Here is a 24480-nt window from a genome sequence, read left to right as displayed (position 1 = left end):
GCCCTGCTGCCCAGTTTCCATACAGAGGGGATCATGCTCTGCTTCAGTATTTCATAGTACATATAGACCATCATGGTTCCCTCAATGAACTGTAGCTGGCCAGAGCCAGCAACACTTATACAGCTGCAAACCATGACACTGCCACCACCATACTTGACTGTAGGCAAGACACACTAGTCTTTGTCCTGCCTATTTGGTTGCCGCCACACATGCTTGACACCATCTAAACCAATTAAGTTTATGTTGGTCTCACCAGGCCAAAGGACATGGTTCCAGTAATCCATGTTTTTAGTCTGTCTTCAGCAAACCGTTTGCGGGCTTTCATGTGAATCATCCTTAGAAGTGGTTCCTTCTGGGACGACAGCCATGCAGAACAATTGTGAAAAAGTGTGCAGCATATGGTCTGAGCACTGACTGGCTGACTCCACCACCCCTGTAACCTCTGCAGCAATGCTGGCAGTACTCATATGTCTATTTTGAAAAGACAACCTTTGGATAGGCCACTGAGCACGTACCATCAACTTCTTTGGTCAACCATGGTGAGGCCTGTTTCGCTGTATGGTCTTGGCTACCGTGCTGCAGTTCAGACTCAGGGTGGTGACAATCTTCTTATATCCTAGAAAGGAAAACAAGGAAAAGACGTGCATATATAAGCAAAGGAACTCGGAGTAAGAGAGGCCCTACTAACCTGTATAAGCAAAATGACAAATTTTTATTGAACAACAAACCCAAAATAAAAATGTTAAAAATATGCAGGATTCCCACATACAATATATGGAGAATCCTCCCACACAGTCCACAGATGACACAAATTTTGCCTAATGAAGATAAACAAAGGCGGGAATAATACAAGGTCAGGTATGCAAGAAATTCAATATAAAGAAATACAGTTGAAACCAGAAGTGGCCCTCCGCTCTCTATAAAGACACATCTGCATGTTTTTCTCACTACTTGACATGAAGTCAGAATAAACCTTTCCCATTTTAGGTCAATTAGGAACCAACATTATTTCATTTAACAAATACCAGAATAATGAGAGAGAGAGAGAGAGAGAGAGAGAGAGAGAATGTTTTAAGGCATTTTTATTACTTTCTGCAAAGTCAAAAGTTTCCATACATTCATTAGTATTTGGTACCATTGCCCTTACACTGCATGACTTCGGTCAAACATTTTGGATATCCTTCCACAAGCTTCTCATAATATTTGGTAGGAATTTGGTCCCATTCCTCCTGACAGAACTGATATAACTGAGCCATGTTTGTAAGTCGCCTTTTCAACTTTGCCCATAATTTTTCAATAGGATTGAGATCAGGGCTTTGTGATGGCCACTCCAAAAGATTGACTTAAGCCACTTTGTAACCCGTTTGGCAGTATGCTTTGGGTCATTGTTCATTTGGAAGACCCATTTCCACCCAAGCTTCAAGTTCCTGGCTGGTGTCTTGAGATGTTGCTTCAGTATTGCCACATAAACTTCTTTCCTCATGATGCCATCTATTTTATGAAGTGTACCGGTCACTCCTGCAGCAAAACAACCCCACAACATGATACTGCCACGCACGTATTTCACAGTTGGGATGGTGTTTTTAGGCTTCAAACCTTCTCCCTTTTTCCTCCAAATGAAATAATGGTAATTACAGCCAAACATGTTCCATTTTACTTTCATCAGACCACAGGACATGTCTCCAAAAATTAAGGTCTTTGTTCCTGTGTGCATTTTCAAACGTTAATCTGACTTTTTTTGTTTCTTTTGGAGTAATGGCTTCTTTCTGGCAGAGTGGCCTTTCAGCCCTTGTTGATACAGTACTCGTTTCACTGTGGATAATGCTTCAATCTTACCAGCTTCCGCCAGCATCTCCACAAGGTCTTTTGCTTTTGTTCTTGGGTTGATACGCACATCTGATCAAAGCACGTTCATCTCTGGTGCACAGAACCCATCTCCTTCCTGAGCGGTATGATGGCTGGACATTCCTATCTTGTTTGTACTTGTGTATAATTGTTTGCACAGATAAACAAGGCATCTTCAGGCATCTGGAAATGGATGAACCAAACGTGTGCGAGTCCACAATTCTCTTCCTAAGGCCCGTTTCACACGTCAGTGAAAAACAAGACGTTTTTCACTGGCGTGTAAAACACGCACATGTCCCTGCGTGTGCCGAAAATCACGGCACACGTGGGTTGTCTAAGTGCAATCCGGGCTCCGTTCTCCGTGGCCCGCGATTGCACTTAGAGATTCACTCACCTGCGCCCGCTCACGCTGTCCGTGGTGCTGAATCCTACCGCGACGCAGCATCCGGCCGGCGGAGACCCCTGCATGAGCTGATTCCGGGTTGGCTGTGTCGCGCATAATGAATATGCGCGACAGTAATCAGCCGGCTTAGAAGGAGCAGGGAGAACGGGCTGCAGAGGACATCGCTGGACGCCGGGTGAGTTAAAATGTTTATTATTTTAAAAGCACGTTTTTTTCTGGCACGTGTTTCACGGACCACACCACTGCGTGGTCCGTGGAACATCAGTGATGCCAGAAAAAAATGGACATGTCTCCGTGCGGCAATCACGCACACGCGGGTACGCTGCACAGAGACACGTGCAGTGACAAATCACTGACGTGTGAGCAGACCCATTCATTAGAATGGGTCTGCGTATGTCAGTGATTCTGGTACGTTTAAAAAAAAAGCACAAACGTCCCAAAATCACTGACGTGTGAAAGGGGCCTAAGATCTTGGCTGATTTCTTTTGACTTTCAGTGTGTATCAGATGTGCATTAAAATACATCCACAGATGTGTCTCCAATTAACTCAGATGTTGCCAATAAAAATATCAGAAGCTTCCAAAGACATGACATCATCATATGGGCTGTCCCGTGTTGTTTAAAGGCATAGTACTGTTAGTGTATATAAACGTTTGATTTTGATTTTGCAAAAAGTAATAAAAATGCCTTAAAACATTCTCTCTCATTCTGGCATTTGGCAAATCTAAATAATTGTGGTTCCCAATTGACCTAAAAAGGGAAAGGTTTATTCTGATTTCACGTCAGATAGTGAGAAAAACCTGCAGATGTGTCTTTTTAGATAGTGTATGTAAACTTCTGGTTTGAACTGTACATATGCAATAAACAAGCATCCACCAGTCAATAATGATCAGGTACCAATGGTAATATTATAAGTCGCATGACCAAAATTGGAAGACCCAAAATGATGGTAAGGGGAGAGTGGGAAGATAACAATCTCCATGTGTAAAGGGGGCTTTACACGCAGCGACATCACTAGCGATGTCGCTGGTGAAAGCACCCGCCCCCGTCGTTTGTGCATCACGGGCAAATCGCTGCCCATGGCGCACAATATCGTTAGGAGCCGTCACACGGACTTACCTGCCTAGGGACGTCGCTGTTGCCGGCGAACCGCCTCCTTTCTAAGGAGGCGGTTCGTGCGGCGTCACAGCGGCGTCACTAAGCGGCCACCCAATAGAAGCGGAGGGGCGGAGATGAGCGGGCCGAATATCCCGCCCACCTTCTTCCTTCCGCATTGCCGGCGGACGCAGGTAAGCCGTAGTTTGTCGTTCCAGACATGTCACACATAGTGATGGGTGCTGCCTCGGGACGGACGAACAACCTGCGTGCTCAACAATCAACGTTTTTTTGAAAAGGAACGACGTGTCAACGATGGACGATTAGGTGAGTATTTTCCATTGTTAACGGTTGCTCGTTGGTGTTACACGCAACGTCGCTAACGATGCCGGATGTGCGTCACGGAATCCGTGACTCCGGCGATATATCGTTAGATATGTTGTTGCGTGTAACAGGGCCTTTGCACCTGAGGAAGCCACATATTGGCGTAACATGTGGGACTTTTTATCTTCCAATTCTCCCCTTACCCTCATTTTGGGTCTCCCAATTTTGGTCATGCAACTTATCTGGTACCAATGGTAATATTATATGTGCACTTCTGTTGTTATTATGGATTGTGGGATGTTTACATTTATTGCATGTATTTCTTGATGTAGACCCTGTATTAATCCTGTGTTTATCTTCATTAGGCAAAAGTTGTGTTATCTGGGGACTATTGTGAGAAGCTTGTGGAAGGATATCCAAAATGTTTGACCGAAATCATGCAGTGTAAGTGCAATGGTACCAAATACTAATGAAATGTATGGAAACTTTTGACTTTGCAATAAGTAATAAAAATGCCTTAAAACATTCTCTCTCTCATTATTCTGGTATTTCTTAAATGTAAATAATTTTGGTTCCTAATTGACCTAAAATGGGAAAGGTTTATTCTGACTACATGTCAGGTAGTGAGAAAAACATGCAGATGTGTCTTTATAGAGAGCGGAGGGCCACTTCTGGTTTCAACTGTATTTCTTTATATTGCATTTCTTGCATACCTGACCTTGTATTATTCCTGCCTTTGTTTATCTTTATTAGGCAAAAGTTGTGTCATCTGCGGACTGTGTGGGAGGATTCTCCATTTATTGTATGTGGGAATCCTGCATGTTTTTAACATTTTTATTTGCATTTGTTGTTCAATAAAAATGTCTAAAGCCTGCTTTACACCATACGATCCAGCATACGATATCGTATGCTATCGTACCCGCCCCCATCGTATGTGCGGCACATTCAATTTGTTGAACGTGTCGCACAAACGAATAACCCACAGTCACACGTACTTACCCGTCCATACGACCTCGATGTGGGCGGCGAACATCCACTTCCTGGAGTGGTAGGGACATTCGGCGTCACATCGACGTCACGCGGCAGCCGGCCAATAGAAGCGGAGGGGCGGAGGTGAGCGGGACGTAAACATCCCGCCCACCTCCTTCCTTATGCATTGCCGGTGGGAACCACAGGACGTAGGTAAGATCTGTTCATCGTTCCCGGGGTGTCACACACTGCGATGTGTGCTACCCCGGGTACGATGAACAACCTGACGTTCCATTTTTAGGAATGGTACGACGTGCATGCGATGAACGTTTTACCGTTCAAACGCACATAGCTGTTACATGCTACAATGTAACTTACGATGACGGATGTGCGTCACTTACCTCGCCGACACATCGTAAGATATATTGTAGCATGTAAAGCGCCCATAATTTTGATTATACAGGTTAGTAGTACCTCTCTTACTCAGAGTTCATGTGCTTATATATGCACGTGTTTTCCACCTTGTTTTCCTTTCTACAATTTTTGTCCATTGTACGGAACTCTTTTTTTTGTTATTGTTCCATATTCTATTATCCGGTAGTGCCGATCCATTCTTCCTTTTCCTTCTTATAGCCTAGGTTATCTGTATATAGAGCAACAATTCCTTTTTTCAGATCCTCAGAGAATTCTTTGCCATGAAATACCATGATCATTCAGTGACCAGTATGAGAGCATGTATGAGCAATAACACCAAATTCAACACACCTGCTCCCCCATTCACGCCTGACACCTTGTAACACTAATGAGTCTCATGACATAAAGGATAAAAAAATAGCTAATTGTGCACAATTTGGCTTTTTTCACTTAGGGATGTACTCACTTTCTAATTTACTGTATAATGCAATAGTGGTAACTAAGAATAGTAATTGCAGCACACTCTTATAAATCCATTAAATATCACTTTTGCATTCTATAACACAATGTACAATTTGAACAGGCAAACTGCGACTTAACTGTGACGTTTTGATCCAATATGGTCTTAATCATTCAGTGGCTCTGTTGTAAGTGTGTTAAATGTCTTATTTTTGGATCAATGGAATGGAACAAGAAGAAAACTAGTTAGCAGGTAAAGAAGGTCGACGGGTGCTTGTAGTGGACCTGGGATACTACAGTGCCAATTGTCCATACAGGGACTTGGATGCAAACAAGGTGGAAGTGTGTGTCAGCTCCTGGGTTCGCTTGCCATGTCATGCCATGTATTTAGCACTTAATAAGCTAACTTTCAAGTCCAAGCGGGTGGTATCAGACAGCTTTCACTGGGAGTGTGCACTTGTCCATGTACGAGTTGCCCGATCATAAGCAGGCAGCAAAAGAGTAGACCCTCACAAGAACTTAGGTTTCTCAGCGTGAGATGTAAAGATACAGCTCTTATCTAACATTTTGCATGAATAGAAAGCACAGGTGACACTTTTCAGCTATCGTCCATGTTTGAAAAGGAGAAGCATGGCTGAGATCAGCTGTGTCTTATTATTAGCTCTCCTCTTATCATAGCACAGTCAGCTCTGCTGTACTGCTCCTCTCCCCAAACTACCTGTCTGGAGCAAATTTTGAGTGCAACATACACAAGTTTGAATACTGAAACAGCTCCAGCCAGGAGAGGGGCAAATACAGCAGAGCTGACAGTGCTATGACAGAAGGACAACTTGTAAAGTGACACAGCTACATCAGCTGTGCTGCCCCTTCACTCCAGAAAGACCTTAGCTGAAAGGTGCAAGTCATTTGTGCTCTACTCCAAGCACTTTCTAATCATGTAGGAGGATAGACCAGGAGATCAGCCTGTGCTCTACATCTCACACACTGAGAAACCGAAGCTATGGTGGGGGTGTAATCTTTTTCTGCTGTGTTGAAGCCTAATTAGTGACTGGGCAACTCCTACAGGCAGAAGATGTGCATGTCCCTAGTAAATACTATCTGATAACACCCAATTAGATTTAAAGGATTTGTCCAGGGGCTTGGCACGAAAGACTGTAGTCACTTTATGTGACTGCAGACTTGTGAAACCTCAAAGTGCACGCTGTCAGTATTCTCCAGTTAAAGTGGCAAAACGGGGTGGTCATTTGACTGCAGGTATGTGTGACGCCTTGGACAAGTCAGGTCGTCATAGGGTTCTGCAGAATCTTTCTCTCCCCGTGCAGGGCTCAAACCCCCATGGTTCTGGGAACCTAACCTGCAGTACTGCCTCCACCAGCATTCACAAAACCTAGTTACACCTCACACCACACCTGTCAGGCACACCACTAGAGTGGTGGGAGGGGGAAAGTCAGAGAGGAAGTGCAGAGCAGAGATGACAAGCAGAACAGAAGTAGCTCCCAGTGAGTGAGGAGCTGGGGGCAGCAGCTCCCCAGAGAGCAGTGGTAGCTCTCGAGCTGGGAGGAGCTCTGAGGAAGCTGGGAGTTGTAGCTCCCAGGGGAGAAGCAAACTAGGTCGCAGACGGCGGTCTGGACCTAGAGGAGTCGGACCCCCAGTCGCAGGGGATTGAGGCTAGGTGCCTGGGACCTGTCTTGGAGGACAGTCAGCAGCCTGGGCCTAATCACCGGTCTGGGACCAAAGGCACGACGGGGTACATGGACCCTAGGTTGGGGAGAATCTTCAGGCAACCCGGCAATTAACCTGCGGAGGACAGGACCTCTATGGACTGTTCCCACGAAGCTCAGAGATCGGGGGCACTAGCACAACGAGGGGGAAAGGGCTTTCCAAGCAAGCAGCCCACTGAAATCCCAAGCGTGAGCCTCTGAGAGCAAGCTCTTCTACTTAGCTACAGTGGGGAGCGGGGCCCGGGGCCCGGAAAGCTCCAAGCTGACGGACCACAAAGGACACTCTAAATTACTGTGCCAGGAGGCAGGTCACGGATCCCCAGGCAGCACTGCAGGGGACGGGACCCGGACGAGCTCCTCTCAGGAGACAGCGGCAGTCAGAGACTTGGATATACCCTGTTGTCAGCATTTGCTTTGTTGTTGAGTGAGTACCTGATTAACCCCCTGCAACCAGCGAGCCTGCGCTCCCCTTGCACCCCATACCACCATCCGGAGTCCCAGGGCCTTCCCCTACCCGTGGAGGGTAACGTCATCTTGTTGCCCCACGCTATCACCCCGGGTACTCCCAATTACTGTACACCACGGGTGGTGTCACAAACTATATCTCCCCTGTAAATACCCCCTTCCTTATTCGGGTGTGTTCCTTAACCCCCGGGTCCGGAGACCCTCGAGCCACGAGTAGCGATGTCCGGATCCGAGCGGTTTGACTGCTGCTGGGGCGTTACATATGCAATATGCATATACCTTGGAACTATAAAACTACACATGCATGGCCTTACACGTTTAATTGTAATGTTGCTGGAAGTATGCAAATATAATAGTTCCGTTCACATGATCACTTGGTCTGGCTGCCAGCATTGGAGAATTGGGCACACTTTGAAGATTCACAAGACTGCAGTCACAGAGTGAGTGACCTCAGACCTTCCTGACAAATCTGGACACCGCCTTTAAACAAAAGCCAACTCATTTGGTGCTTAATACTTTAAATCCTAATATGACTGCAACAGAAAGGCGAAATTTGAAAAAAATAAAAATACATGATTTATTCCACGCAGCAACCACTAATGCATCATGTGTCCAAGTCCATTAAATATTTGGGGAAATGTCCTCTTTAACCTTCTGTAATAGATTCAAGTTATATCTTAAAAATAAATCCAACAGGTGTATAAAAAATAAAACAAAATAGTTGTTACTTCATGATATAAAAACTTGAAATAAAAAAGTGCATATTACATAGAGGAACATTTTAAAAGGTTTATGGAAACATACAAAGCTATATGTTGCATATAAAGCCTGCTTGAAAATGTCTCAGTCAGATTTGAATGGCTTTTTTCCACAATTGCAATGGAGCTAAGTTCTGACCATTACTGGGATGACTTTGTGCCGACTTCCACTTGTAAACTCTAGGACGTCTCTCATAATCGAAAATAGAAATTCATGGTTGCTCGCCTCATACAGAGCTCTCTGAAACCAGTGTTTGCGCGCAGTATTGGCTACATTATGAAAGCCTGGAGTAAACACAGGATCACGTGTGTCTGTCGCACGTCTCGCCATTGCCTGTATATGGTCAACATTGTTGTTGTGATCCAATATTGCTAACTGGGTTCTTGCCACAAAGTCTTCAAGAAAAGGTTCTCTTTTGGGTCGGTATTTTGAAGTAGCCCCATGATAAATCTCAAGTTCAGCACTATTGCAGAAATGAGACACACGTCTGAGGTCTCGCTGAAGCTTTTGATTGAGAACTATTGTCTTAAGGGCGTTGTGCGCTGTGCTGCTCTTACAGAGCCATTTTCTCCGCCGACAGACATCCTGTGGGATGTGATCATGCCGGCAATGCTCACATCCATTCCTTGTGCGCCATGAATGTGTGTTCACTACGTGATGCAATAGGGAATTCCATTTCTGCACTAGGGCTTCTGGTTTCTCATCGCAGGTTCTGGCGCACCACCAAAGGTGTGACTTGATGGGGTTCACCCACGATACCAACGCTGAACAATCCTTTTTCCGACTTGCTTGTGCTATTTTGGTACCCACTGACTTGGCCAAATGCCAAGCGTCAATTTGATGAATAATAGTTGAAAATTCCCGTTTTATCATGTTCCTGATGCCTACACGACGGGCTGTGCATACCATCTTCACTTGCAGTTTTTGATTGAGCAGGTTCCGGAGAACCTTTTTGCAAGCTAGTTTTTCCAAAGCGTAAGATGGCATTGCAGTCTTTACTTGTTCAATATGAAAGCCAATCATCTTTTTAGATTGTGCATCCATCATGGTGTAGACGCAGTATTTAGTGCCATCACCAGGGAGATAACATTTGCTGTCACCAGCCAAACACACAGGATTTGTGGCCAGCATTTTGAAGTTTCTTCTCTGCTCTTCTTCCCACTGTTGATTTATGGAAGGAAACACATATTGTACCTGGTTCTTAAGGTATGCGACTTTACTGATGTTTAAAAGTCCCAACAAACTGAATAAGTGCTGTGTCTTCATAAAAGATGACCCACTGCACAATACTGCAGAAGACAGAAGGAGATTTCCTACTGGCATCTGCCCAATTATGGGTTGGCTTTCCCAAAGACAATAGCAGTGTTTGTCTACACACGTTACATACACGCTTATAAAAGACCCAATATTTTTTTTCTCAATTTTGCTTATTGGTTTCAAACACCGCCCTTGATACTGACAAGGTACTTTGTAGATCAGGGCATCAAGACAGCTTTCAAATACCATGAATTTACGTTCCTTTACGGGATCGCAGCGGCTCGGACTGTCAGATGCAAGACTCCCATCACGCAAATCTGCATCACTGTTATGCATTTCTTCAGAAGAGTCTTTTGAGGGATGGAAGGTGGAGTCAATTTCATGTTTTTGACGAAAACGAATAGAATCAATATCCATCGATAATGGGGTTTCAGATTTAAACTGGAAGACATTTGGGGAGGGAGAAACTCCCACATCTATGTGTTCAGGTTTGCGGTCATTCGTTTGTTGACTTTTGGCATCTGAGATTTGGGTTTGAAAATCGTCAGATGGGACAACATATTGTAACACAGGAGATTCTTCATCTACAGAGTTTTCAAGAGGACTCGGTGAAGAATCAACATACGGGGGTTTCACTTGTAGCCTACATTGTACTTTCTTGTGATACTTTTTAAACTTTGTTTCTGTAGATACATTTCTGCAGCGTATTTTGGGGTCTGTCTGGGTATAGCAATCCTTCCTTCCTATGTAGAAATCAGTTAACACACCAATAGATCTCATTGTGGTAGTTGTAAGGATCGTTTGCCCACAATGATAACAAAATCCAGAAGAAGGACCAGGATTTTCATAAACAGTCATCAACATTGGAGTAACTGTGTCTTCCAGTCTTTGTCTCTTGATTGGTCGCTTCTGTAACTCAGTGAGTGCCGGGGATGGGATGATATCAAAGATGGTGGGGATGGCATCTTTTCTTAAAGCTTTTCGCCAGCCTTCAGCTACGCTATAGCAACCCGGAGAGAAATGTTTTGAGCACATTCGATATTTGTCTGATATTTTCCCTTCAAGTACTTTCTCGGCAAACGCATCTAGATCACCAAAATTCTGTTTGGTTTGCTCCAGCCAACGCTTGATCATCTCTTTGCTCCTGGGAAACACATGTAGGCTAACCCCTGCTTCATGATGTCGCCCACCAGAAAGACATCCCTTCACCATGCAGGATGGCATCCTATGGGCAAAAAAAGGTAAAGAAAAATGTTTTAATTGTAAATGTTACTAAATAGGTCTATGTGCTCTGGTAGAGGTAGCTAAACCGGATATTAAAAATGCCAAGCTGGAAAATGCATGTAACATTTTCAGCTCTGACAACAAGTAACACGTAGGTAACCAAAAAATAAAATCCCGCACAAGACACAGGAAGGGTGAAAAAATGACCAATAGTCATGGGTCTTTGAGACGTCATACACAGAATTCCCCCGTTTATAAAGGACAGCAGTTCTGTAAAATTGGCTCCCATGTGAATAGTCACATAATGCTACATTCAGGCCTAAGCCACACTGCGAGAAAATCGGTGCGAGTGGAGTGCGATAAAACATCGCATTCCACTCGGACCAATTCTAGCCTGTGTGTCAGCGCACATGAGCGATTATTTTCTCAGCCCTAATTGGACCGAGAAAACAATCGCAGCATGCTGCGATTGTAATGCGAAACTCATTTCTCTCGCACCCATTCAAGTGAATGGGGCGAGGAAGAAAAAAAAAAAAAAAAAAAAAAAAAAAAATCGCACTGCACTCGCAGTACTCCGCTGTACCGCGCGTGCAGAGCTAGAATCGCAATAGCCGGCTACGGAGGAAAGAGGGCGATAAATCCCTCCCTCCCTCCCTTCCTGAGAACCGGCCCGCCCCCCGCAGCTGAGGTCCGCTCGCACGGTTGGACCGCAGTCGCAGGGATAATAGCATGACACTCGGCTCCTGCTGTGCTGCCAGCGCGAGCCGAGTGTCATGCGAGCATCGCACTAGTGCCTCGTGTGGCCCCGGCCTCAATCTGTAGCATCAGACAAGGCTTTTCTCTGCACAATAATGTGTTTGTTTGGACTGCAAGAGCGGGTCAGAGCGCGGTGAAAGTATGGAACCAGACGTGTGTGCGGTATTTGCTCGTACAGCAAAGCATTGCTCGTAAACAGAGTTACAAATTTACAGCAAGCTTTGCTCGTATAGCGAAATACTCGCACACCAGGTTACTCGTAATCCGAGGTTCCACTGTAATTTGCGGTGAACGGAAAAAAGTCACAAAGAAATATAAAAGGAAAACAATACAGTTGCACACAAACCTACCTTTTTACACAAAGAGAAGGGTTTTTATCGCTTTGATTCAATGGAAACTGTGCACACCCTGAAAAGGAAAAAAAAGAGGAATGACGGTCATCCATTTTATCATTTACCCACAACACGAGAGTCTCTGTTCACATTAAATGAACTTATGCAGGTAAATCACCCGCTATACATGACGAATAAATTATTCTGAATCTTCACATTATTAGAAATACAACAGTTGTCTGTTTGGGAAATTTGTTTTATTAAAGAGAGCCTGTCAGCAGGACTTAGCCTTATAAAGTACAGCCGTGGCCATAATGGTGCTGTGATGTGGATTAAACTGATACCTGCAGTGCAGGAATACGATCTGTAGTTGCTGAATAATCATGCTCCAAATTTTTCATCTAATGACATCATCTGTGCATCGAGCTGAGACTTGGGGTTAGGGTCCCCTGCTTCTCTGCCTCCGGCGCTATTTTATTGAAGGCAGAATCATACAGCGCACTATCTACAATAAAATCGTGCTGTTGGCGGAGCATGCGCAGATTAATATTTTGGCTTTATGACGGGGTAATTTAGCAGAAAACTCAATCTGAGCATGTGCCACCTTCAGCACCATTTTATTGAAGACCTACAGACCGGCCACAGAATCACACTGCGCATGCGCCACCCACCGCAATGATGGCGATGTTGTGGAATTTAAAAAAGGATAATCAGTGACCTGTAAAAGAAACAGAGGAGGCAGATGGAGGGGTGGGAGAGCAGAATACCCTAACCCAAAGTCCTGACCCAATGCACAGAAGACGTCATAACATACAAAAAAGTTAGAGGAAGATTATTCAATAACCACAAATTGGATTCCTTCACTGCAGGTATCTGTTTAATCAGTATATCAGTCCCAGAATGGCCCTGAACACACATTATACTGCTGACAAGTTCTCTTTAAGGCTGCTTTCACACATTTGTTTTTTGCCATCAGGCACGATCTGGCGAAAAAACTGATGCGACGGATCTGGCGAAAAACCGGATCCGTCGCATCAGTTTTTTCCATGCGTTCCCTCCGTTTTTTGACGGATCCGTTGTGATACGGAGCATGCTCAGTTAAAAAAAAAGTATCAGTTGTTGGATTCCGTTATATGCTGGATGATGACGGATCCGGCGTCCATAGGCTTCCATTATACAACATGCCAGACGACACCAGATCCAGCGTGGTCCGTTTTTTTGCCGGAGACAAAAAACGTTCCATGCTGCATCCTTTCCGGCAACCGGACAAAGAAATTTTGCCGGATACGACGGACACCGCATGCAACGCAAGACAATCCGGCGCTAATACAAGTCAACGGGAAATAAACGGATCCGGCGCCAGATCAGTTTTATCCGCATTTTGCCGGATTGTGCATGACGGCTAAAGCCGGATGTGTGAAAGCAGCCTTAGGCCCGTTTCACACATCAGTGAAAAACACTAACGTTCTTCACTGACGTGTAAAACACGCACCTGTCCCTCCGTGTTCCGTGATTCACGGCACACGTGGGTTGTCCATGTGCAGTCCGTGATTCGTGATTGCATATGGACATTATTCACCTGCCTTCGTTCCTGCTGTCCATGGTGCTGAAGTCTCCAGCTCTGCAGTGTCCGCCCACCGCTCTCTGCAGCTACTTCCGGGTCGGCTGTTCCTGCTCTCATGAATATTCATGAGCCAGGCAGGAGCTGCCGAGAGCAGAGGTTGCAGAGCGAATCGCAGGCAAGGTAAGTTAAAAATATTTAATATTTAATATGTCCGTGATTTTCTGGCAAATGTTTCACTGATTACACATGGATCACACCATAGTGTGGTCCGTGGGTCATCAGTGATGCCGGAAAAAAACTGACTTGTCTCCATGCAGAGATCATAGCAAGGACTAAAACTTAACTTTTAATTTAATTAATAAAATCGATATTTAGTTCACAAAAGTGTAATTAGTGCAGTAAAACAAATGTGCCAATTGGCTACAAATTAGAAGGATCTCACCCAGATCTTTTCCAAGGGTAAGGAGACACACCGATCCGTAGTTGGTCATAGGCTGGAAGAACTAGGGTAGAGCGTTGGGAGATGGTATAAAAACCCCTGTCATGCCCCTGTAAATGTACTTCCGCCCTGACAAGGGCAGTACCCAAGTAAGTTGTCTGCCCCGCAACCATACAAAAATAACGCCCTCCCGACGCGTTTCCCTCTGAATAGCCAGAGTTTCTCAAGGGAGACAAAAAAGAAAATGATCAACCTGCAATGGCAGGGATCACAGATCTGATCCACCAGTAATGGCAGGGATCAGGAAAGTAACCTATGTGTCCAGGTAAACGGTGGTGCATGGACACTGATCCCTCATTCCAATTAATACCCCTCTACCAATCCAATTTACCTTCAGCTGTGCAGTAAAAATTCACATGCACGATCCTCCATTAGCACTCACTGTAACAGCGTCTGAGGTCACTTCCGATCACGTGACTCATAGACTTCCGCGTTCCACTTTGGAACACATAGGATTTCATTGGATAGGAGAGAACAGCAGGTACTGCATATGTGAGGTCATATCCGGTTCAGCGGACCTCCCAGTTCCATGTTTCAAAAGACTCCCCATCCAATTGTATTGTACCGGAGGCGTGCCACCGCAGGTCAGGTGACACGCCCTGTTCAGGCCCGATAAGCACCACCCATACAGCGTGCAGCAACAAAGAATATACATAGACGCCACACATCAGGGCATGCAGATTAGCTACCGATTTAAGTAAAGGCAAAACGCTGTGTATTAAATGATCTTGCAATATGCACCACATGCCGCAAAGTAAAGGATACTAACACGTATCGTAAGATCTCAGGTAATCCTATTGTTACTGCTAAGAATACGCTGAGGGATATGCTCAATAATGCTGAGATTGATGGCTTGGTTAGCAAGGAAGAACTAACATTCATGTTGCCCGATTTTCCACTGATGTCTACGTTTTACATTCTCCCCAAAGTTCATAAGGGGGTAAACCCTCTCAGGGGGAGACCTATTGTCTCTGGGGTGGGTAATGTCACGCAAAATGTTGGAATCTATTTGGACAAGATCCTAAACCCGTTTGTCATTTCCCTACCATCTTATATTCGTGACAGTTTGGATTTCATCAGTAGGATTGAAGATGTTGTGGTGGGGCCCAATACATTTCTGGCTAGCATCGACGTGGAAACACTTTATTCCCCCATCCCACATGACCTGGGAATTGAGGCTGTTCAGTTCTTCCTTGCTGCTAGGGGTAAACAGTTTGATGCTCACAATGAACTGGTCCTTTCTCTGTTGAAATTCGTTTTACACAATAACTACTTCCTGTTTGATGGCTCGACCTACCACCAGCTCAGGGGTACGGCAATGGGGAGCCCCTGTGCTCCCTGTTACGCTAATTTATTCCTGGGCTGGTGGGAGGACACCATTGTTTTTCAAGAACCCATGACACCATTCACTGGGTACGGTTCATTGATGACGTGTTCCTCTTATGGAAGGGTCCCCGTGATATGTTCATTAAGTTCGTGGACAAGCTGAACATGAACTCTTTGGGACTGTCCTTCACCCACGTCATCCATCCTGTTAGTTTACCTTTTTTGGATCTGATGGTGACAATCGATCTTGAAGGTAAACTCAGGACGACGTTCTATGGGAAACCGACTGCCACGAATTCACTCCTCAGGTGGGAGAGTCATCACCCTCTACCCCTCAGGCGGGGTATCCCTAAGGGACAATACCTTCGCCTGAGAAGGAATTGCTCTGATCGGGGTGAATTTGTGGCAAATGCCACTGACCTGAGGTCCCGCTTTTTGGACAAAGGTTATCCAGATCGTGTCCTTAAACAGGCTTTCAGGTACTCTTTGGATCAGGACCGGACAAAACGTTTGACCCCACAATCAAAACGCAGTGATGAGGGAGGTTTAGTAAGGCTTATCACAACCTATACTAAAGGTGCCCCTGCCATCAGACATGTCTTGGAACAACACTGGGGGATCCTTGGCATGGATAGTGACATTGCCGATTATATTAAACCACAGCCAAGTATCACCTTCCGTAAAAATCGCTCATTGGGTGATAGACTTTCCCACAGTCACTTTGTGCCACCCGTTGAGGGAACTACTTGGATTCCAAATAAACCACATGGCTGCTTCAGGTGCAGTTCGTGTGTTGCCTGTAAGAATATCAAGACAGGGAAGAATTACACCAGTACATCTACGGGTGAATCCCTTGACATCAGGGATTTTATTAATTGTAAAACCAAAAGGTGTGGTATATTTGGCTACATGTCATTGTGGTATACAATATGTTGGCAAAACGATACGTGAGTTTCGCAGACGGATAGGCGAGCACATGGGGGATATCAGAAACGATCGTGATACCCCCATTGCGCGGCACATGAACCTACGTCATAGTCAGAACAGAGAGGCCATTTTTTTCATGGGCATTTTGAAAGCCAAACTATCCCCTAGAGGTGGGAATCTTGATCGCATTTTATTACAAAAAGAGGCAAGGATGATTTTTCGTCTGAGGACCTGTCATCCAGATGGCCTTAATGACCAAATTAATTATGGATGTTTCATCTAGTCTTAGCCTTCTGCAGTCGCTAGTCGTCGTGTCCTTTTTGAGCGCTAATCGTTTTCATTGACCACACTTACTTTTAAGCCCTTGGTGGGCCCTCACTTTATTATAAGCTATATCTAGGCCCAAAAGAAAGGGGGAATACTACTGGACCCTTCTTTGTGAACCTTGGTCCAGTGTGTTCTAACATGGGAATGACATTTTTCTTTCCCCTCTACCCCTATTTGTATATTCTATCTTGTGCAGTGAATCTGGTTGTCACTGTATTCTCCTCAATTATAGATTGGTACCCTTTCTACATCATCTAGTAGTGCATCCAATTAATTGCTATCTAATATATGATGTTGGACCCCCCCTTTTTATGCTATGCCATTCACTTTCAGCTTCTCTATGAGCCTCAACGGGGTTAAATATCCCTGCTTTGGTGCTCTGTTTCCTCATTGCCTCGGCAGCCTCTTTTATTTACTTTGCGGCATGTGGTGCATATTGCAAGATCATTTAATATACAGCGTTTTGCCTTTACTTAAATCGGTAGCTAATCTGCATGCCCTGATGTGTGGCGTCTATGTATATTCTTTGTTGCTGCACGCTGTATGGGTGGTGCTTATCGGGCCTGAACAGGGCGTGTCACCTGACCTGCGGTGGCACGCCTCCGGTACAATACAATTGGATGGGGAGTCTTTTGAGACATGGAACTGGGAGGTCCGCTGAACCGGATATGACCTCACATATGCAGTACCTGCTGTTCTCTCCTATCCAATGAAATCCTATGTGTTCCAATGTGGAACGCGGAAGTCTATGAGTCACGTGATCGGAAGTGACCTCAGACACTGTTACAGTGAGTGCTAATGGAGGATCGTGCATGTGAATTTTTACTGCACAGCTGAAGGTAAATTGGATTGGTAGAGGGGTATTAATTGGAATGAGGGATCAGTGTCCATGCACCACCATTTACCTAGACACATAGGTTACTTTCCTGATCCCTGCCATTACTGGTGGATCAGATCTGTGATCCCTGCCATTGCAGGTTGATCATTTTCTTTTTTGTCTCCCTTGAGAAACTCTGGCTATTCAGAGGGAAACGCGTCGGAAGGACGTTATTTTTGTATGGTTGCGGGGCAGACAACTTACTTGGGTGCTGCCCTTGTCAGGGCGGAAGTACATTTACAGGGGCATGACAGGGGTTTTTATACCATCTCCCAATGCTCTACCCTGGTTCTTCCAGCCTATGACCAACTACGGATCGGTGTGTCTCCTTACCCTTGGAAAAGATCTGGGTGAGATCCTTCTAATTTATAGCCAATTGGCACATTTGTTTTACTGCACTAATTACACTTTTGTGAACTAAATATCGATTTTATTAATTAAATTAAAAGTTAAGTTTTAGTCCTTGCTATGATCTCTGCTTAACTGGACTATTGGGCACTATCTTTCTGGTCTCAGAATTGCTATTTTATACTTGTCTCCATGCAGAATCACGGCCACGGGTGTACGCTGCACGGAGACACGGTCAGTGAAAAATCACTGATCTGTGAGCAGACCCATTGATTATAATGGGTCTGCGTATGTCAGTGATTCTGGTACGTATAAAAAAAAAAAAAAGCACAAACGTACCAGAATCACTGACGTGTGAAAGGGGCCTAAAGGCCATGTGCCCACTGGAGCTTTTTGCTGCGGAGTTTGCCGCTGAAAACCTGCGGATTTATCTGGAAAATCCAGAAAAATCTGCAGGTTCTAGCATGTACAGGCACTCCCCATGTTACCCTATGGGACATGGGGAGTGTCTGTGTCCACGCTGCGGAAAGTGCGGCTGCGGAATCTCCTGCGGAGATCCCACAGCCGCACCTAACTGCATGTCAATTATTCATGCGGATTTACTTGCGGAGATCCCGGCCCTCCGCTATGGAGATAGAGGCTGGGACGTCCGCAGGTAAATCGCGTGAATGTCCGCATGTTTCCCGCAGCTATTCCGCTGGAAACTCGCAGCTAAAAATAGCTACGGATGCCGGCGGGCAGCTGCGGGAAACATGCGGCCGTACCTGCGAATATATCGGCAGGTACCGTACGAGTGCCCGTCGGCACATAGCCTAAGACTGAACCTTTCATCTCGTCCCCAAGTGACTAGCTGTACATTGTGCTGAGAGCCACAGCATTCGCGCAAGACAAGTTGATGGTCACTTTAATGACTTTCCGACGTGTGACATAATAGTGCATCAGAGGTCATTTTCTGGAGTGGGTTCAGCAGCAGTGTCCACACCATACTCGGCAGATGTCAGCTGTGTTACACAGTGGGCTTCTCCTGAAGTAGAAGTAACTGGAGCTAGCTCCGATTTCTGGTATAAAACATATATTATAATTATAATAATAATTATAACATAATTATAGAACAGCTACTGTGAATCGCTGACAGCATTAAATTGTGCAATTGCTGATGCACGTGGGCTTCAGTCTCTGTTATGACACCATCATTGGGGGCTGATGGTTTATCGTGGCAGCTATTTCAACATACCATGTGATCCAACTAGTCTTCTAAGAAGAATAAAAAAAAATGTGAATCGCTCTCCTTCATCCCGTGAAAATAAAAAAAAATACAAAAAAATGCATCCATAATATCTATCAAGATATAAAATTAGTTAATCCAAAAAGAAAAAAAAAATAACCATCATAATTATGATTTTTTTTTGGGTCCCCATAGTTCACTAAGAAGAAAAAAAAAAAGCTGCCAAAATGCACCACGCACATGTGCAAAATTTCCAGGAGCTGTGATAATGCCGGCTTGTGGAAATCAGGTTATCATGCCCACAGGAGCGTGATAACAAGTAAAGAGGGCCGACTAGTCTGGGGAAACAACGACCCTGTGACTAGCAAGGCGCTAAATAGCACAAAAACAGCGAGGTTTATAAATGTTTTTTTATCAAACATTGATTTTAGTAAATAGCATCATTCAGTGCTGGTTAGGCTGGGAATTTTGGCATAGACGTGAATGCTGCTGGGTTGTAGGGCACATGGGGCCTGAAAAGTTCACTTTAAGGCTATGTTCACACACTGCGTTTTTTACCTGCGTTTTTGGTCCGTTTTTGCTGCAGAAATTTCTTGAGAAATTCTTGTAATCTTTCTGCAGACATTCCCCAGCAAAACCTATGGGGAAAAAAAATTAACTGTGCGCACACTGCGTTTTTTTCCTAAGAAAATTCTTTCAGTAGATTTTCTTAAGAAAAAGAATGAGCATGTCACTTCTTTTCTGCAGCTAACTGCGTTATTTCACTCCATTGACTGTAATGTAATCATGAAATAGCGCAGGAATAACGAAGGTAGCAAGTGATGTGCGTTATTCCTGCGTTATTTTGCGTTTTCGGGACATTGTGTACTTCCCTGCACTGCGTTTTGCAGGGAAGTGATGTCACTAGGACAGGAAGAGGAAGGAGAAGAGAAAAAAACAAAGCGTGGGCTCCGCCGTATTTTTACCGTCCAGCCGGGTAAGGACACAGCGGCGGCCCGGTATTCTCAGGCTGGGGAGAGCGAGGGACAGGGTTAATGCCCCCTCCCCCTCCCGCAGCTGAGAATATCAGCCGCAGCTGCCCCGGGACTGTCGCATCCATTATGCGACAATCCCGGCGTGTTACCGGCTCTTCCAGATGCCGTGATGCGGGGGGCAATCCAGGTAATATGGAGTTAACGGCAACTAATAGCTGCCGCTAAGTCCAAGATTAGTGATGGCAGCGTCTATGACATGCCGTCACTAATCTGAAAGTGAAAGTAAAGAAACACACACACCAAAAAATCCTTTATTTTGAATAAAAGACAAAGCCCCTATTTCTCCACTGTATTAACCCCTCCCAGACACAGCTCCGACGTAATCCACAGCGATGTCCCCCGGCGCTTCCAGCCCTGCTCCAGCCGCGTGTGACAGTTCTCCACAGGTCAGTGAGCAAGTGCTGAATCCGGCTCCTGAGCGAGGCTGCGGGGAACTACAGGACATTTCTCACGGCCGCTGATGTGAACACATTACCGGCCATGAGAAGTGCAGTGTGTGGGGGGAAACATGATAAATAAAGCTGGAATATCTATCCCTCTATCTATCCCTCTATCTATATTTCCCTCTATCTATCTATCCCTCTATCTATCTATCCCTCTATCTATCTATCCCTCTATCTATCTATCCCTCTATCTATCTATCCCTCTATCTATCTATCCCTCTATCCCTCTATCTATCTATCCCTCTATCTATCTATCCCTCTATCTATCTATCCCTCTATCTATCTATCCCTCTATCTATCTATCCCTCTATCTATCTATCCCTCTATCTATCTATCCCTCTATCTATCTATCCCTCTATCTATCTATCCCTCTATCTATCCCTCTATCTATCTATATTATCTATCTATCTATCTATCCCTCTATCTATCTATCCCTCTATCTATCCATCTATTATCCTATCTATGTATCTATCTATATTATCTATCCCTCTATTATCCTATCTATCTATATTATCTATCTATCTATCCCCCTAAATATCTATCTATTATCTATCTATATCTATCTATTATCTATCTTTCTATATTATCTGTCTATCTTTCTATATTAGCTATCCTTCTGTCGATCTATCATCTATCTATCCCTCTATCTTATCTATCTATCTATACCCCTAAATATCTATCTATTATCTATCTATCTATTATCTATCTATATCCCTCTATCTATTATCTATATCTATCCCTCTATACTCTATCTATTCCCCTAAATATCTATATCTATCTATCTATCTATCCCTCTATCTATCATATATCTATCTCTGTATTATCTATTTTTTTTTTATTTTCAATGTGCTTTATTGCTGTAAAGGCATTAAAAAAATGCAGGGACCAACATGAAAGAAAACACACCAAAAACGCATGAAAAACGCACCAAAAACGCACCTGCGTTATTGGTGCGTTTTTAACGCAGGTGCGCTAATCCTTCACTCTCAAGAAATTTCTTAAGAAAAATCATTTTTCTAGTGTGAACATAGCCTAAATGATTAGCCCCACCATGATGCACAGAGCGCTTGTACTTGAATTGAACAGTCATTCTGTGCCGATAGAGTCCATTTATCTAGAGATAAGGGGATCGATTTGTGGGACTCCGGTGCAAGTCAGTGGTTCCTGGCGGCTGCATGGGAGGCACGAATCTCATAGCTCACAGTGTCCAGGTCAGTGGTTTACGGCGGCTACAGGGGTGGCGTGAATCTCATACCTCACAGTGTCCAGGTCAGTGGTTCCCAGCGGCTGGACAGGAGGCGCGAATCTCATACTTTCCAGTGTCCCATTGCAGTTTTGAGTAGTCAGGGCTGGAGTGATATCATCTGGCTGTGATGTCATACAGATTGTGTCCCAGAAAAATCAAATGCTGCACTGGGGACAGCGGAAGGTTTCAGATTCACACTTCCCATCCAGCCACCGGGAACCACTGACCTGGACACCAGGCCGGAGTCCCACAAATCGATCCGGTCATCTGTACTCAACATTCAAAAGAATGAACGCTGCCCATTTCTACGTAAATTAGATGAGCTGTCTGTGTTCAGTCTCCAGAGCGTCCTTTATGTTTCCAAAGACTCCAACCAGTAAGGAGATATGACCGGATCATTCGTCAGGCGTTTTACACTCTGAAGTCGCTCTACACTGAATAACAGAAGTCAAAGGGACAGCTCACAAGACGCCCGGGGATTTTTTTTGACAATTTTGGCAGCATTTTTGCTTAAAAAAAACCTTTTGATATTGTTGTTGAATGACGATAAAAAAAAAAAAAAAAAAAAGACTTGACGAAAATAATGCCAACATTTACTGAAGCATCTTTCTATTCAGTGACAACTTGAAAAAGACATCATGTGCACATGGCCTTATAGTATGAAAGCCGGAACTCAATGCGCTGCACAACTAACTGGAATAGAAGATCTGCCACAATGTGCCCATTCTCCGGCCAGGACTGACATAGAGTATGGATAGAAGTGGGGTCAGTTGCTGCGGCGAGCGTATGATCTCAGGATATTCTTGTGCACTTGTTGTATCAGAATTAGGGCTGAGCGGATCCGAACTGTAAAAAAGTCCGGATCCGCACGGTTTCAAAGATTTCCGGGTGCACTATCTGGATCCGGCACTGGGGAAAGTAATTGAAAAAATAAAGAAAGACAGAGATAAAATAGCTTTTCATACTTACCAAGACTCTGTGTCATGCCGGCACACTGCTTCCAGGTTGCGCATTCACTTCCTGTACTGTGCATCGTATACACACAGCTTTCCGTGTTTTCCCCGCCCACCGGCTGTCCTCTCGTCTGTGATTGGTTGCAGGCAGACAGCCCCCCAGCCTGTGACAGTATCTGCCGTGCAGTTATCGTGGCTGTCATTGTCTGCACAGCCAGTGGTCGTGCTCTATGGCCGCTGGCTGTGTTATGTAGCAGAGCTGAAGCGGCGTGGGACCTCGTGTGGATTACGATGGACCTGCAGGGTGTTGGGGTTTATAAAGTGGTGAAGGAGGAGTGTTTTGTACTTTATTCCAAATAAAGGATTTTTCTCTGTGTCTGTTTATTTACATTCACTTACAGGTTAGTGTGATGCAGGTATCTCATAGACGCCTGTGCCATCATTAACCTAGGACTTAGTAGCAGCTGTACGCTGCTATTAACCCCTTATTAACCCGATTGCCACCGCTGCAGGGCAATCGAGAAGAGCCGGTATTGCATCGGTATTGTCACATCTAATAAACGCGGCAATACCGGGTGACTGCAGGCTGAGAATACCAGCCCCCCGCCAGCATTATCATGGGTGGGGATGAAAATTAGGGGGGACCGTACGTTTTTTTTTTATTTAAAGAAAAAAAAAGCCGCATCACCGGCACAGCCCAGACAGGAGCCTGTATGTGGTTCTGAAACACATGCACGCTCACCCTACTGACCCGCAGACACTTGCGCTGCTTTCCCCCCTCACTGGCCGTCCTACCGCCTGTGATTGGTTGAAGTCAGCTGACACGCTACCACTCAGGGTGGGGGCGCGTCTAGCTGCAACCAATTACATGCGCCAGTGGGTGGGCAAAGCAATGAATATTGAATTGTCGGCTCCGGAAGGGAAAAGCGTGACCCGGAAGGAGTTTGCCGCCATGACACAGCCTCGGGTGAGTACACCGCGTGCGCTCCTACCCCCATATCTCTTCCAGAAACGTTTTTAATCTCCAGATTCTGGTCCCAATAGACTTATATGGGCACCGGAATCCGGAGCGGATCCGGATTTTTTTTTTCAATTCGGCAGGGATCCGCCGATCCCAGATTTTGGTGGATTCAATCAGCCCTAATCAGAATATGATCCAGGCAGTGATGTCTGGTAATAGTCACGTGCCATCCATTAGTCATGTGATTGTTATAGCCAATCATACACCTTGGAATGCTGTACCTGTACAGGCGGGGACAGTTATTGGCTGCAGTGATCAGGTGACTGATGTGACGTCATCACTGCAGGCCCAGAGACGGATTCTACCGGTATGTAATGGCCCTTTATGTAGTATCTGATATTAAGGGAACACCAGTGCGCCGCCTCCAGGGAGGAAGCAGCAGGAATAACAAGCTCCTGTTAGGGAATTTCGTTTAATGCAATTTCCCGTCCCCTTTGCACAATCCGGGCCACGGTGAAGTGTCCCAGTACCCACGGGGCCCGGCGCTGTCCGCTGTACTCACCGCCGCAACTGTGAGGTCTGCAGCCGACAAGGCACAAGTTCTCCACAGTCCACACTGCGCCGCGGTGCACGACGGGAGCCGCACTTCTAGCCGCCTCGCAATGGCCGTGTGACACGTCATCGCCGAGTGCGCGGCGCAGAGCATGCCGGGTCTTGTAGTCCTCAC

The 24480-nt window shown here is 45.2% G+C and overlaps 1 protein-coding gene across 1 annotated transcript; it reads right to left on the bottom strand.

Moving 5' to 3' along the window:
• Positions 1-8275: 8275 nt before the first annotated feature.
• On the bottom strand, positions 8276-24373 carry LOC142290147 (uncharacterized). The gene is made up of 3 exons (XM_075334088.1): positions 24316-24373; positions 12042-12099; positions 8276-10936 (listed from the first exon to the last, which is right to left on the bottom strand). Exon 3 carries the CDS (start codon positions 10933-10935, stop codon positions 8581-8583), a length of 2355 nt encoding a protein of 784 aa, XP_075190203.1. The 5' UTR covers position 10936; positions 12042-12099; positions 24316-24373; the 3' UTR covers positions 8276-8580.
• Positions 24374-24480: the final 107 nt, after the last annotated feature.

The sequence above is a fragment of the Anomaloglossus baeobatrachus genome, chromosome 1 (assembly GCF_048569485.1).
Source record: "Anomaloglossus baeobatrachus isolate aAnoBae1 chromosome 1, aAnoBae1.hap1, whole genome shotgun sequence".
Lineage (NCBI taxonomy): Eukaryota > Metazoa > Chordata > Amphibia > Anura > Aromobatidae > Anomaloglossus > Anomaloglossus baeobatrachus.
This window is presented reverse-complemented; position numbering and strand designations above follow the sequence as displayed.